The following is a 13,930-nucleotide window of genomic DNA, read 5'->3' as shown; positions in this document are numbered from 1 at the left end:
AATACATGTCCATATTTTTTTATACAAAAGTTTCTACTTTTAAGAACATAAAACAGAAAATCTATGGGATTATGATTAAAATACTTAATACAATTTTCAATTTCCATTTTTCAAAGAAGCTCAGCCACCAGCAGAGAGATGCAATCATATCCAAATGGTAAAATTGTTTCCGGATCATTGCTAAGAGCAATGAAAAAGGGTGTACATTGTACAGAATTTTTTTTTGGAAAATTGTGGCTTAATCACACCGTTCACACATAGTGCACCCAGAAAATGGGTGGATTTTTATGACATCCTACAAGGGGATAATATATTATTGAAGATTTGAATAATGAAGATGGAGAAGAAGAATGATAGAGGTTTGTTTGTGTCTTCAAGGGGCTTGGACCCTTGTGTATGTCAAGACCATCACAAATTCCTTGGCTGAGGTGCCTACTGATGTTGCCACTCTTTTTGATGTCGATGCTGTTCGCAGCCATAGCTCCACCAACTTCTGCAGCTGCAGCGTCGGAACCACTGCTTCACCCTGGCACCTTATCTCCACCTTCACCAACACAATTAACAGACACAATCAGCAAATCAAACACAAAACATACAGCTTTGGCTAATTGGAAGGTGTTGATGACAAAGGACAAATCTTCTGGGATGCAAATGATTTGACCTGCGTTTGGTCCAAAAGAAAAGAAAAAAGATCTAGTTTGTGATGTTTTGGTGCCAAGATTTCTGAAAATAGATGAATTGGGAATCTGGGATCATGCGGCTACCACTCACAGATGCTTCTATTCCATATCGGATAGCGGAACAAGTTTATGATACTAATTATATATATATATGGTAGAGTTCTTTTTAATCATATAGACGAGTTTTAAAGTTGTGACAGCCTAGTAAATTCAAAGCGGACAGTATTTACATGGGAGGGAAAGGGTTGTTACATTACTGGTTTCTAAGCAGCATGCGGGCAGTGGAGTTATCAAGCTGTGAGCAAACTCCTAAGGATGAGGACTATAGGAACTAATAAGCAACTGGAATAAACTCTCCTTCAAATCCATTGCCATGAATCTCCAGGAAAGTGTAAGTGGGGACCTCAAGCTTAACATTTGTTGGCTTCCCTCTAATTTTTTTGAAAATGTTAAGCTTCCTGCTTTTAGCAAACAATAACCAGGAAGGGGATTCATGCATTTAACAACTAACAATATCTTTGTAAAGAGCACAGACAAAGACACACCCAGACATTTCTAGCTGTCAGGGAAGGTAAAATAAGTGCTTACCTCAGCTTCGTTGGTCAGATCAAGTTTCTTTACAAGGTACTTCTGAATAAATGAGACAGGCAAGTTACCATCCCTGCAATGCAAAAATAGAAAAACATGAGTGCAGGCGAGAATTTACCGGTAAAAACATCAACGTTGATGCCAACCTCATTATCACGTTCTGAAAATTTAACAGACAAGAACATGGTCATAAAGAAGGCCCATTTTGTAATGTTTGCGTAATAGGTGATATCCTAATTCAATGAGCAAGATAAAAATCAAACAGAGCTAAGACCACAAGCATGCATGTGCAAAACCACTGAGAAAAAACTTGTAAATGATGGAATAACAGAAAAATGCCATACAAAACCACTATAGAAACAATGAGAAGATTATCTCCAGTTTTTTTTATCATTAGAGCTATGTCACGGACTTAGTCTTTTCCTAAGCTCATGCGACACTTAGACAAGTCAAGACACTTGATCTTACTAAGTCAGCCTTACTCCCAATGCTTAGCTTGCTAGGCTAAGATGCTTACGACTCGGAAGCTTTAGAAGGTGTAGTAGGTGACGTTTAAAGAATGGAAGCTTTTATTGCTCAAAGGAAGCTTTATAAGTGCTTTTGGGAACTCAATTGGTTGGTTGGTTAGGATCTTGGGAGGTTTTTGGGTGGTGCCTTGGCTAAATGAAGGCCTTATCTATTTTTAGGCACCAATGGAACTCTCTGGAACCTTGGAGGGTTCCTTACAAATCAAGAAAATTCTAGAACACCCTACATAATTCTATGTACAAGAGTTATGTACAAGAATATACAAGAGATTTCTAGATTTTTCTAGAAAGCCTTGGACTCCTCTCATGCCTTCCACCATAGTGTAGAGATGTGTGGACTTCTCTAGGCATCTCTAGAACCTTCCACACTCTTCCCACTAATGTAGGAGTCTCCAGAAGCTTCCTAGGCTTTATATAAGCCCATGGGGAGGGTCATTTGAAGCATCCTTTGACATAAATCTCAAGAACCAAAAAATTTTATCCCACTGATAACAAAATTCTTCAAGTGCTAAATCTGATCTAGTTTCATGCAATTCAGTAACTCGGGAATTTACTCTAATGTACCTCAAAGTTGGTAACTAATTCAGGAATTAGTTGCAATATTATAATTGTTTCAAGTGATGTCTAAATGAAAGAAGAAAAAAATCCCTTGATCTTGTAAAAGAATATTGGAAAACTCACTTTTGTTTATAAACTGCACAATTGAATTAAATTAAATTAAATTAGATTTAAAATTGAAAAGATACTTCATTCTTGATTTATACTTTCACCATATTTTATGATTTACTCCCAAATCTTGACAATTTTATGGTTCAGAACAATTCATACATCACTTAATACAGATTCAGTTGGGCCCAGTTATTCAAAACCACCACCCAGGTTAAATAGAACTTTCATTTGATAGAGATGTTCTAAAGAAGCTGAGCAATCTTGTTGGGAAACTTTGAAGTAATTTAAAACCTCTCTTGCCAAGATATAATTGATACACAAAATAATGATATCATGTTTCATCATAAAAGCGGATGCAACAAAATAAAAAAAAAGAAAAAAAAAAAAAGAATCACATTAATGTGAAAAAAAGGAACTTAATCTGCATAAATATCAAGTGGGTGTCTGTAAATAGGAAATCAATATAAAAAAGAAATTTCTTATTTTATCTGTTTCTTTCAATGCATTGATTTTTTTATTATTTTGATGCAGCCCAGAGCCCTAGATACTCTTGAGCTTACCACCTGACAATATTATTAATGCTAAATTACTCCACTTGCTCCATTTTGGATCTACATAAAGGTCAGCAGTTTTCTGAGAGATATCAAAGGATGTTTATGTGCTTGGGATGATATTTTCAATAAAAATATCATAATAGTCAAGGTTTCAAATGGTTTTATCCTCTTAGGGAGTGTGCAGATCTTACATCAAAATGAGCTATTCTTGACTTAAAACATATCTTATTCCTAAAAGTAGAGATAGAAAATACTTCCTAGAAGATATCCAAAAACACAATGTTGGAAAGGGTATCCTGCTCCCTATTTGTAATTACTATACAAGTCCTATTTTGCCTATCACGAATGAGAATGTCTTTGCTCATCTTATTCATATAACAAAAGAAAGTAACACTAGCAAAAATACATGATCCTTCTATTCACGACACAATTTACCTCTAAAGCAGCAAGCGGGCTATGTTTCATCTTGACATCAAAGTATTAATCAATCAAAGGGACAAATGAAGTACTCATAGACAGCAGTAAAGAATACAGTAATACTGTGATACTGTGATGTACACAAACGATGCTTCAAACTGTAAGGACAACAGTATGCATATACCATTTTCTTCTGCCTCCAAAACCCTATTTTTGAAACCAAATTTCCAGATGAAGAGAAACTTATATCGTCTTACTCATGGATTTTTTGAAAGAGTCATGTAAATTCCTGAGTTTGTTGCTATTCAAGAGGTCTTTGTTGTTCTCTTATTTTATCTTCACCATGTCCATGCATTATGCACTTAGCCAACTAATTTAGCATCCATTAAGGATGAGAATTGGTGAATCTAGTCCTGTTCAAGAGTTTTCCTTGGATGTGGTCATAACTTCATGGTCATAGAGTATGTCAATTAGGTAAAATATGAAATGCACATTTTGTCTGAAAACTCCGTTTGACAATATGAAGTTCCAGGTTACAGCAAGCCACAAAGCTCTTAACTATCTCATGTGTGTTGGCATGCATGCGTGTGCCTGTGTGCATGTGTATGTGGGCACGGTGGATAAGGTGTTTTTCCTATATTTTCCAATGAAGTCTTTCTTTCAATCACTTTTTTCTTCCAGTAGAGTTCCTCCACTGTTCCTCCAGAATCATACATATATGATAATGATAATAAAACAAAATATATACCAACATTAATCCACAAATCCTACTTCCAGGATGACATTTAAAGATGTTCCTATACAACAGAAATGTGGAGCATAATAAAGTAAACAAATAGAATGAAATAGGAAAAAAAATAACTTAGAATGCCAAATTTATCTTATCAAAAAAGGGAAAATTGCAGAAAAACAGAAAGCAGGTGGTGGAACCAAATATACTCACTTTACCCTCAAGTAATATGCAGGTATCTTTGACAAGGGACCATTTCCTCCCCTGAATCCATTAACCATATAATCAGCAAAAAAAAAAAAAAAAAAAAAATTAAAGAAATCATAAATCAAGCTCCCCCTCAAAAGAAATACCTATGATAATTAAATTTCATGATCAAAGTGATTTCTTACTGGTTTTCAGAAGCAACTAATGAGAACCAAATTGGACAATTTCTTCTGCCGCGTTTGGCCCCTGCAGCACTTAGCACAACTTGTGCTGGGGTGCACATTTCCCCTGATGCAGATATTCTTTTTCGGCCCACTGCACGCATTCTTCTACGTTTCACTGGTCCTGGAAGCAAGGCCGCTCCATTCTTATCATCTTGAACTTTTATTTTGTGTCCATGCTCCTTGATTTTGGTCTTAGGAATGCAGACTTCACCATCAGCAGCATTCAGTGGCTCTGCTTTAGCTTTAGTTTTAGGCATATATACTTCACTGTCAGGAGCATTAAATGGTTCCGACTTAGCAAGAGACGTCCCTTGAGAATTAAATTTAGAGGACTTGGTTCTGTTTGCAGCTTCAACAAGACAGTTTAAGGGTGTCCACAGATCAACTTTTCCATCCCATGGATCAGCATCATTCTCAGTATCTTTATTAGGCTTTTGATCTTTTGAAGCTTCAGATATGGAAGAATTCTACAATTGATTTAACAATAATGCAGAGGTGTTATCACAGTATGGCAAATATATCATTACCTAAAAGGGATAGCTCAATGAAACCAATTTGAAGTTTGTCACACAAGCCCAAAGAGTCAAAACTCCTTGCCTCCTTTACCTGCTTCTTAGTTTGAGCAACTTTGTTTCGAGACTCAGGTGAGCTTGAGCTTTCTGGACAATCTTCCACAGAATCTTCCTCTTTCTTAATGGGTTCCACAATGGAAAAACTGGAACCTCGTAGAGCAGTACTCTTTCTCGCAACAGCTTTTGTTCTCCTTCCGGTCAAGCCAGTCTGCATTGATACTCGGGGAGTGCTTACGACCAAAGATGAAAGTGATCTTTCCTTCCTTTTAACTGGCAGTGGAATTGGAGGCATAACTTCAGGAACACTGGTCTTTCTTCTTTTGAAAGGAAAAATTTTGGCCCTTATATCTTGCAAATTGTGGTCAGGCCTGCATATTATTATCAAGCAAACTTAAGTAAATATGAGAAAATCTAAACACAAGTCCCCAGAAGACAGAGATGCTAGGGGATAAAAAAAATTATCTGAAGGTGGAAATGCTGTTAGAGGTAGCACACACTAATGATTGGGGAGCCTGTAATCTAAACTGTTTTAGCATTTGCATTATCAGATGAATAAAGTTTGTGTAGCCAGCCTATCTGGCTGAAAGCAAAGTTCCACAAAAGAAGAAAAAACAGAAGGCAACTGAAAAAAGGTGCTTCCTTCATTTTGGAGGCTTATAAATATATACAGTTACAAACTTGGAATTTTTGAATTGTTTGTAGTAATTGGGAATAACCAGAACATCAGAATATATGTGGGTTTTGTTTGTCAAATCAAATATTCAAGAATTCTGGAAATAACTCCAGAATTTTGTAGCTGTGAATTTAAGTGAATCTCTGCATTGTAGTTATTGACAATGAAGTACCAATGCTCGGTGTTGCAAGGTTCACAACCAATTGATCTTATACCATATACCCTTTAAGGCAATTATGAAAGAAGAGTTAGAAGGCCTTCTTGTAGCCTGTGAATCAGAAGCCCTAGATCATTCCAACTCCAGGTGTGATTTCTTTCAGCTTTTCCAGATAAAGGGTGCCTTAGTCCGACAGAAGTCTCAAAGACAGAAGGAATTGAATCAATATTCCCAAGGGGTCTGTAATTTTGTAGCTGTGAATTTAAGTGAATCTCGGCATTGTAGTTACTGACAATGCATCTACTTCAATAGAGTAGGCCTTTAGATAATCAATACCACATCTAGTTTCCCTAATGCTAAATGGAGCCAAATTGGAAAATCACCAGTTGCAGCAATATCTGGATATTGGTCTAAATTAGAAGGGGAGAAAATGAAAAACCAGCATACATCAGAAAATGTTTGAAGAAATAGAAACTTGACAATGACCTAGAGCAGCCTGTCATCGACTCTTATAATATCTTAAATTTTGTGGTTTTATGGAGATGAAGGAGGATTTTTTGTTTTTTGTTTTTTTTTTCTGATAAGTAAAGATGGGTATGTGTATATTAGTACGAAGGAGGATCATTTATACCAAAGCAATGACAGAGATGAGCTGATAGAAAAAAAATTAATAAATAAACAGAACAAACAAAACAAAAGGTTCTCCTGATCCCAATAGGCCTCATGCACAATGTCATTAGTGCTTATTATATATATAAAAGGTCTGCTGCAAAAGCCAAAAAAAGGAAAAGAAAAATTACCAATTTAAGCAAGTGCATTAAATTCACAAAGTGAAAAGCAACTAGTTGTTGAAAAAAGTGAAGGAAACAACATGATGGTTTGAGAGTGTAAGTAGCTGGGTATCAATATAAATAGTTGAAGATGTTTGGAAGTTGGCTGGAAGTGTTCAGGTCCAATGGGAGAGAGGCCATGGCTCTCTTATACGATGTGCATATCCCCACAGGCAACTAGAGGTGTTAAGCCCTCAGGTCATCACCAAATCTGTATCTTCCTGACTATATCAACAGAAAAATACACAAATTTGACTAAGATCCAAAAAGAAAGCTACCAAGTCAGCCTCCCAAAAACCAACCCAAGCTAGTCTTTAGTATGCAAACAAACACTAATCCAGTCCAGCTTCCTCCATCAACTCTATTGGGAAGGTTCAAGCTATTCTGAAACCCCTTTATTTTGTTGCTGTGAAAGTCCCTCTATTAGGAAAAGTGGATGCTGTGACTAATAATTCTCTCCATGATCAGAGAGAAGGATACCTTTAAAGCATTACAAGACTCGTGATGTGTACCCATTGATTCCATTAAACAATCTGTAGTTTTTGAGTAGTCCAACCAAGAGGTGATGATTAGGGATAATTGCCTACTAGGTGACCTTGGTGACCGAGGCTCATTATATTTTGGGTAATTGCAAGTTGGTAATCAATGACCTCCTTGTGTTCCTAAGCTGAGGCACCACCAGTTGATCAGAGAATTTAACTTCAAAAATAGTTGCCTCAGTTATCCAGGCCAAGTTAAAATCCAAGGCTTGTTTAAGAACCTTAAGAAGGAAGTAAAATTAACGTTCTCTAAGCCAACTAGGGTTGGTAATGATATCATGTTGAGGTTCTTGCTCTCCTTAACAACCATAGAGAAACAAGAGGTGTGGGGACACTAGACGAAAGGTTAATGCAGATTTGTCTTCCAACACCAGATAGCTTCTTCCAAGTGGACAAACTGTTTGAGAACTCTTTCCTTATCATTGTTCTTTTCGAGCATCTGACAAGTGTTCAACTTGCTCTATAGTGTTACATCAAAACCCTAGGCTTTTGAATGGGATCATCGAAGGTGATGTAAAGTGACACTGCCTTTATTCTACTTCATATTTGGTTTCAGGTTTGGGTTCATTTAAGGTATTTTGGACAACCAATCGAGATTGTAGGGAACTATGAAATCCATTAAAAGATCTTGAGAACAATGTTCAATCACTATTACCACCATTATCTTTGCATAGTAAAACTAATTCCACTTATTAGGTTAATAAAATAACATGTTTTGATATAAATTCCTAAAATTGAACAATAAGATTTAAGGATCTACATGCCTTATCAAAAACCAAACATTCATATTACTAAAGCAAATTTGAAAGTACAGCATGTATATGGTAGATCCTTGCCACTGAGGACTACGTGCATGCATTCATATCCATTGTCTTAAAACACATTTGTGAATGTGCATGTGTATCTCCTTGAATTTCTAAACCAGAGGGACAAGGAGAAGGAGAGAGTGAAGCCTAGTTACTGTTCAGACAGGACTGACCTGAGTTTATCCACAGGAACACAGCCCAAATCAATATTGCATACAGGACAGCAATCTACCTCTTCATCTGAGAGCTTCTCATATATGCATTTCCTGCAAACTGGTTTGGAGTTGAAAATTCAATGCATAAAAAACTACATATTGAACAAGTCAATAACACTTTCAGGAGATAAAGGACTCGTAACTTTATGCCCTTCACTGCTAGCAATGTATAATTAATGCAACCCCCCCCCCCCCCCCCCCCCCAAAAAAAAAAAAAGGCAGCACTCCATGTTCTTAATTCATCACCAAATGCAAGAAACATAGTGATGGTACAAGAACAAAGGAGATGACAAGAGATCTGAAAATTTTTCTCTTGGTTCTCTAAGTAGCATTTCATACAGGACCATTATAGTTATTGATGAAAAAGGAAACATAAATTACACTCTAACAGTGCCTACAAGAAAAAAGAAAAGAAAAAGGAAAAATTGCAATCACAATAGGATTCCATCCAAGCTATGATAATTAGGATTTCAAAATGTGAAGAAACATTAAACTTCCTTAGCAACTCAAAATTGGGAGGCATAAAGGAAATTATGAAATTGGGCACATTTGACAAATGTATCTCTGCCAATATCTTGCATCAAAAAACAGAACATTCATGCATGCTTCAGCATCTCAATTACTCGAAGCATAGACCAGATATCCATAAATTTTCCAGGTGAACTTTGTTTCCTCTGTGTATCTATCCATTGGATTTGCCCTATGCCTTCTAGGGTAATATCAGATATTAATTAAAAAGGAAAAGAAAAGGACATTCCTCCGAAATGAAAATTAATGTATCATAAAAAATGTTTCTATCAAATTGGAAAGCCAGCTAACAAGGAAAGTTATAGGGAAATAATACAAAGTTGCTACCAAATCAACAAATTTATTCTTAAGGTTCCATTTTTTTTATTAAGTTATTTATTGCAATTGATATCAATGGCATCCAGAAGAAAACATAATATATAACAGCGGCTTCCAATAAGTACAGCTAATGACAATAGTGATGCATATGCTTCTCTCATGCAGGATATATGCTATGAAACAACTTCCTCCCATTTTTGTAACTACTAACATAGAGAATTGTGAGATATGGAAAAGATCTGATGTGAAAACAAGTAGGAGTTGCCAACAGCCTAGACCAAAGGTGGTTTCTATGACAGCAGCTTGCTGCTAAGGAAATGAATTCCACTGGAACAAGTAAGCTGTAATAAATATATATAGATTAGAATGTATCAACTCCATATAGAGAGACGGCTAACACCTAATGAAATTCAATTACAGCTACTACTTAGTCTGACGTTAATGAACCATAATTAACAAAAAAATAACATCCTTCCAATATTACTAATGTTGGTGGTCAAACCTGTAGCATGCTGCAACTGAAAAATTGAGACAAATTCTTAAATGAGTTATCAGATGGATGGAATAATTCAAAATGTTAAACTGGCCTTTGCAAGCCTTGTTTACCCCCTATGTATCTTGGTTGGTCCCCATTCCTTTTAGGAGACTAACTATATTCTTTCTCTTAATTTGCCAATCAAAAATAAAAATAAAAAACAAAAGAAAGAAGGAGAGAACAATCTACAGTAGTAGGTTAATTTAGCTTCTAGATGGGATCCCAAGAAAATAAAAAGGCTCATAAAGAAAAGAGCTTAGTCATGATGGCCAACTGAAAACCACCAAAATAGATTGTGTAACTATAAAAACGACCCTTGTCCGCAAAAAAATAAAGAGAACAAGTTGATTGACAGCCATGCACATCATCAAAAGGATCAGAAGGAAAAAAGCACATCAAGATCAGTATGAGATTGAATTACAAAAATCACAGAATCAAATGAATTAAACCAAAATCATACAGAATGAAAAATAAGGCAATATTAAAATCAACTCAGGGTTGTCATGGTTATGGCATAACTCAGATTTCTCAATGGTGACAGGAACAAGAGAGAGAAGAACTAAAATTAACACACATTGAAAAAAAAATGATCAAAAAATTGAACAGGAACCTTATTATGGAAGAATGAACCATAGGAAGTACTGAACTGAACTAACTAGATGATATAAACCTACACAATTTTCAGTAAAGTCCAGAAATAATCAAATTAAACTAGAATTTTGCAGAACTTCAGATTCTTCAAGGCCATAAAGAAAGCTTCGATTCCTTTCCAAAACATATGAATTAAAAGCTTTGGAGAGGAAGGGTTTATCAATTGAAAGAAGAAAAAAGATGACATAAATTTGAATAAGAGAAGGACAATTTATACCACATGGTCACTAGCAATGTTAACCAATGGAAAGGAAAGAGCTTTCCTGAAGAGGCAATTAAGAGTTCAGAGAGCTATACTAGTGTCACCAGTTTTTGACCTTAAGAAGTTCAGACAACCAGTGCTTCAACAGATGATATTTGATTATCATTTCAATTTGAGTTTTCAGATCCGTATTTTCACGTCCATAATGACTGATTAAATATTTTCTCAGAGAGAAACCCAGGTACATTAATTGGACCCCCTAAGGCCTAAAAAATACAGCTTTTATTGTTCCTTATTTCCTAAATTAACAAATAAAAAGAAAGAAAGGATAATCACATCAACATCATAAACACACAGCATTTCTCTCTTTTCTTCTATGTAATTCACAAATCTAAACCCAGTTCATAAAACCAAGATTCTGATATGGAATAGTACATGAGAACCCAGATCATGAAAACACAAAGCAGAAGGAACCCAGTTCATATAATGGAAGCTAAGAACAAACCCAGATCAAAAACAACATAATAAAGAAAAGGGAGATTGAGAAACGAACACGTATGAATTCTGAAATTGCATAAAAGACATTAAATCCATACCACGGAAACACAAAGTAAAAGAAGCCCAGTTAATAAAATGCAAGAGAACAAAAGGCCAGATCAGAATCGGCCAAAAGAGAGAGACAATAGTGAAGCTTACACGTATGAATTGTGAAATTACATAAAGAAAATACATGAAAATCGGTATCATAGAAGCACAAAGTAAAGGAAACCCAGCTGCTAAAATGCAAAATAACAAGAGCCCAGATCAGAATCAGCCAAAAAAGAGAAACATAACAGTAAGACTTACACGTATGAAGACATAGAGATATTGTCGTAGCTTCCTTCAAAAGCTTATTACAAAGAGGGCATGTCATGCATGCTGCTATTGTCTCCCGCCGTACCTTCACCACCTGACTCGTCATCTCTCGTGCACTGATTCAACGCAGAGAATCACCAAGAAAAGCAGCAAGAAACAACGAGGAAATTTTAGAGAGGTTGTGGCATTATGGGGACGTGGGGAGAGAGACAGGATCTTGGGGTTGATTGGAAGAAAAATAATAGATTCAGAGGTGAAATTTGGAGATGGGTTAGGGTAATTTGGTAGAAAAGTGAGTGGGGATTGTAGGAATTCGAGAAAAACAGAATAGAACGGACTGAAGTGGGTGATGAGCTGATGAGGCGTGAGGCGTGAGGCGATAGGCTTGAGGCTTGAGGGTGAGGCTTTTATACAAGAGACAGTTTCAACGAAAGTCCATGAAGGAAGGCACGGCCAAAAAACACACAAAGCAGAGTCTCTCGTACGCGTGTAATGTGAAAAACGCTTCTCACTTCCCTTCCTGTCCGATACACTCAAGTACGCTGGTGGGTAGACGGGCAAGTAGACGACATGTATAACCCCACCCCCCACCCCCACCCAAATTCCCCCCTCTTTTTTTCCCCTTTTTATTTTATTTTATTTTATTTTATTTTTATATTATATTTTTAAAAAAAGATACATACCAACAAAAGTAAAAAAAAAAAAAATTAGTCATGCTTGATATGTTATCCTATAAAAAGCCTATTTGAAAAACTAAAATAAGGGATATTGTAGCATAACTCCATTTTTGCAACATTTGAATGATGCGTCATCATTTTATTTTAAATTTAATAATACCAAAAATGATTATTTGGACAAATTCTTGGTAATAATAAGTCATCCCCACAATAATTGATATTATTTCAACAAGCTTTGTCTAATATGATAAAATCACTTCTAGTTATAATACTTTTTATGAATAACATTTTTGTCATAAATGGTTTTTTTTGGAAAAGTAAACTTTAACTATAATTTTGAGAATCACAAATGAATTTTTTATTATAGAATTTTTTATTTGAAATTAAAGGCTATATGACGATTTTTAAAAAGAAACATCTATTAAATATGAGTTCAAGAACGCTTCGACCGATTTTTAAAAATATTATTTTAAGTAATAGGAAACGCTTTTAACTATGGTTATTAGTCTTATCACAGAGTGTGAGCTAAGATGATGTTTGTTTTTTTACTTAACTCTAAATAGAACTTTAATGCTTAATAGTATTAAATATTAAGTTATTTGTTTTATAATATTTTATTTTCATTAAGCATTAAAAAGTAAATAAAATTCAATATATTGCTTTTTCCATTTATAAAAAGCCAAATATTTCAATTTTTTCTGTTTAACAAAATGTTTATAATAAATCATAAAAAAAAGTAGAAAAACAAACAATCTAAAATCTAAAAACAAATTATTTTTAACAAAAAATAAAAAAAAACAAACACCCGCTAAGAGTTGGAACAGAAATTCATAACTTGAAGTAAAAATAGATTGAGACAAGTTAAGGTTAAGGAAACATAACTTGATTAAGCTTCCCCTGGTATGTAATAATGTTCCCAAACATACTTAGATATTCCTATTCTTATTCTTACTATGAGTTCTAAGTTCTAACCAACCTCGCAAAGCCGAATAGTAGCATAGAGGTTGGGCTTAGTGATGGATTTGAGTATGCAACCTTCTCAAAGTTGGTTGTGGGCGGAGCTCAATAACTAAGTGGTCCCTTTCATTAGCCTCATTTTGATTTGTGTACAAATAAATCCATGGCTCCCATCTTTATCAATGGATATTGGCAAATACAGCACGTATCTTCAAAAACCTCTGTAATTGGAGTTTTCTTTTTGCTAAGTTATAGAATTGGATAGGGTCTATAATCAACAACCTTGTGATGCCTAACTCAACAGTTGATGATGAGCTCAATCAATCCATATTAAGTAGGTGGAGCTTGAAGCATTGTGGGCTTCGTTTTGTTCTATTTTATGACTTGAACAAGCTAACTAACAAGATCATGACCCCATCACTAACTGATTCCTTGGACTAACCAAGTTAGATTTGGATTGTTGTGTTTGGTTCATTAAAAGACCGACTTAATATATATGGGATAATTCCCTTTTATCCAAATAAGTTCAACTTGACAAGTTATATATACATATGTAAGAGGGATGATGTAACGATCTATTCCCTTTTATGTAGATATTATTTATTTTGAATTTAATCAGTTTTTACGTTTTTAAAATACGTTTATATGATTAAAAGGAGTGTATATATCTTTAATTTAATATGAGAAATTACAATCACCCCTTTATGATATTACATTCTTGTTGTATCCCGTGAGATTAAAGGATCAAAAAGGCAAACATCCCTTAATGGATTAAACACACTCCCACATCGGAATTAAGGATCATATCTAATATCATTT

At 35.1% G+C, this 13,930-nt stretch overlaps 1 protein-coding gene across 2 annotated transcripts; it reads right to left on the bottom strand.

Annotated features, from left to right (window-relative positions):
- Positions 1-146: 146 nt before the first annotated feature.
- Positions 147-12,050, bottom strand: LOC100241529 (E3 ubiquitin protein ligase DRIP2). 2 transcript variants are annotated; one of them, XM_002263966.4, is made up of 7 exons: positions 11,469-12,050; positions 8,347-8,446; positions 5,203-5,536; positions 4,558-5,063; positions 4,379-4,429; positions 1,269-1,341; positions 147-544 (listed from the first exon to the last, which is right to left on the bottom strand). In XM_002263966.4, the coding sequence occupies exons 1-7, from the start codon at positions 11,581-11,583 to the stop codon at positions 374-376; spliced, it is 1,350 nt and encodes a 449-aa protein (XP_002264002.1). In that variant the 5' UTR covers positions 11,584-12,050; the 3' UTR covers positions 147-373. The 2 variants fall into 2 exon arrangements, with proteins under 2 accessions (XP_002264002.1, XP_010660143.1); XM_010661841.3 differs by lacking the exon at positions 8,347-8,446 and having other exon boundaries at positions 11,469-12,016.
- Positions 12,051-13,930: the final 1,880 nt, after the last annotated feature.

Source organism: Vitis vinifera, chromosome 14 (genome assembly GCF_030704535.1).
Source record: "Vitis vinifera cultivar Pinot Noir 40024 chromosome 14, ASM3070453v1".
In the NCBI taxonomy this organism is placed as follows: domain Eukaryota; kingdom Viridiplantae; phylum Streptophyta; class Magnoliopsida; order Vitales; family Vitaceae; genus Vitis; species Vitis vinifera.
Note: the sequence above shows the minus strand (reverse complement) of the source record. Positions and strands in the feature narration are given on the sequence as shown.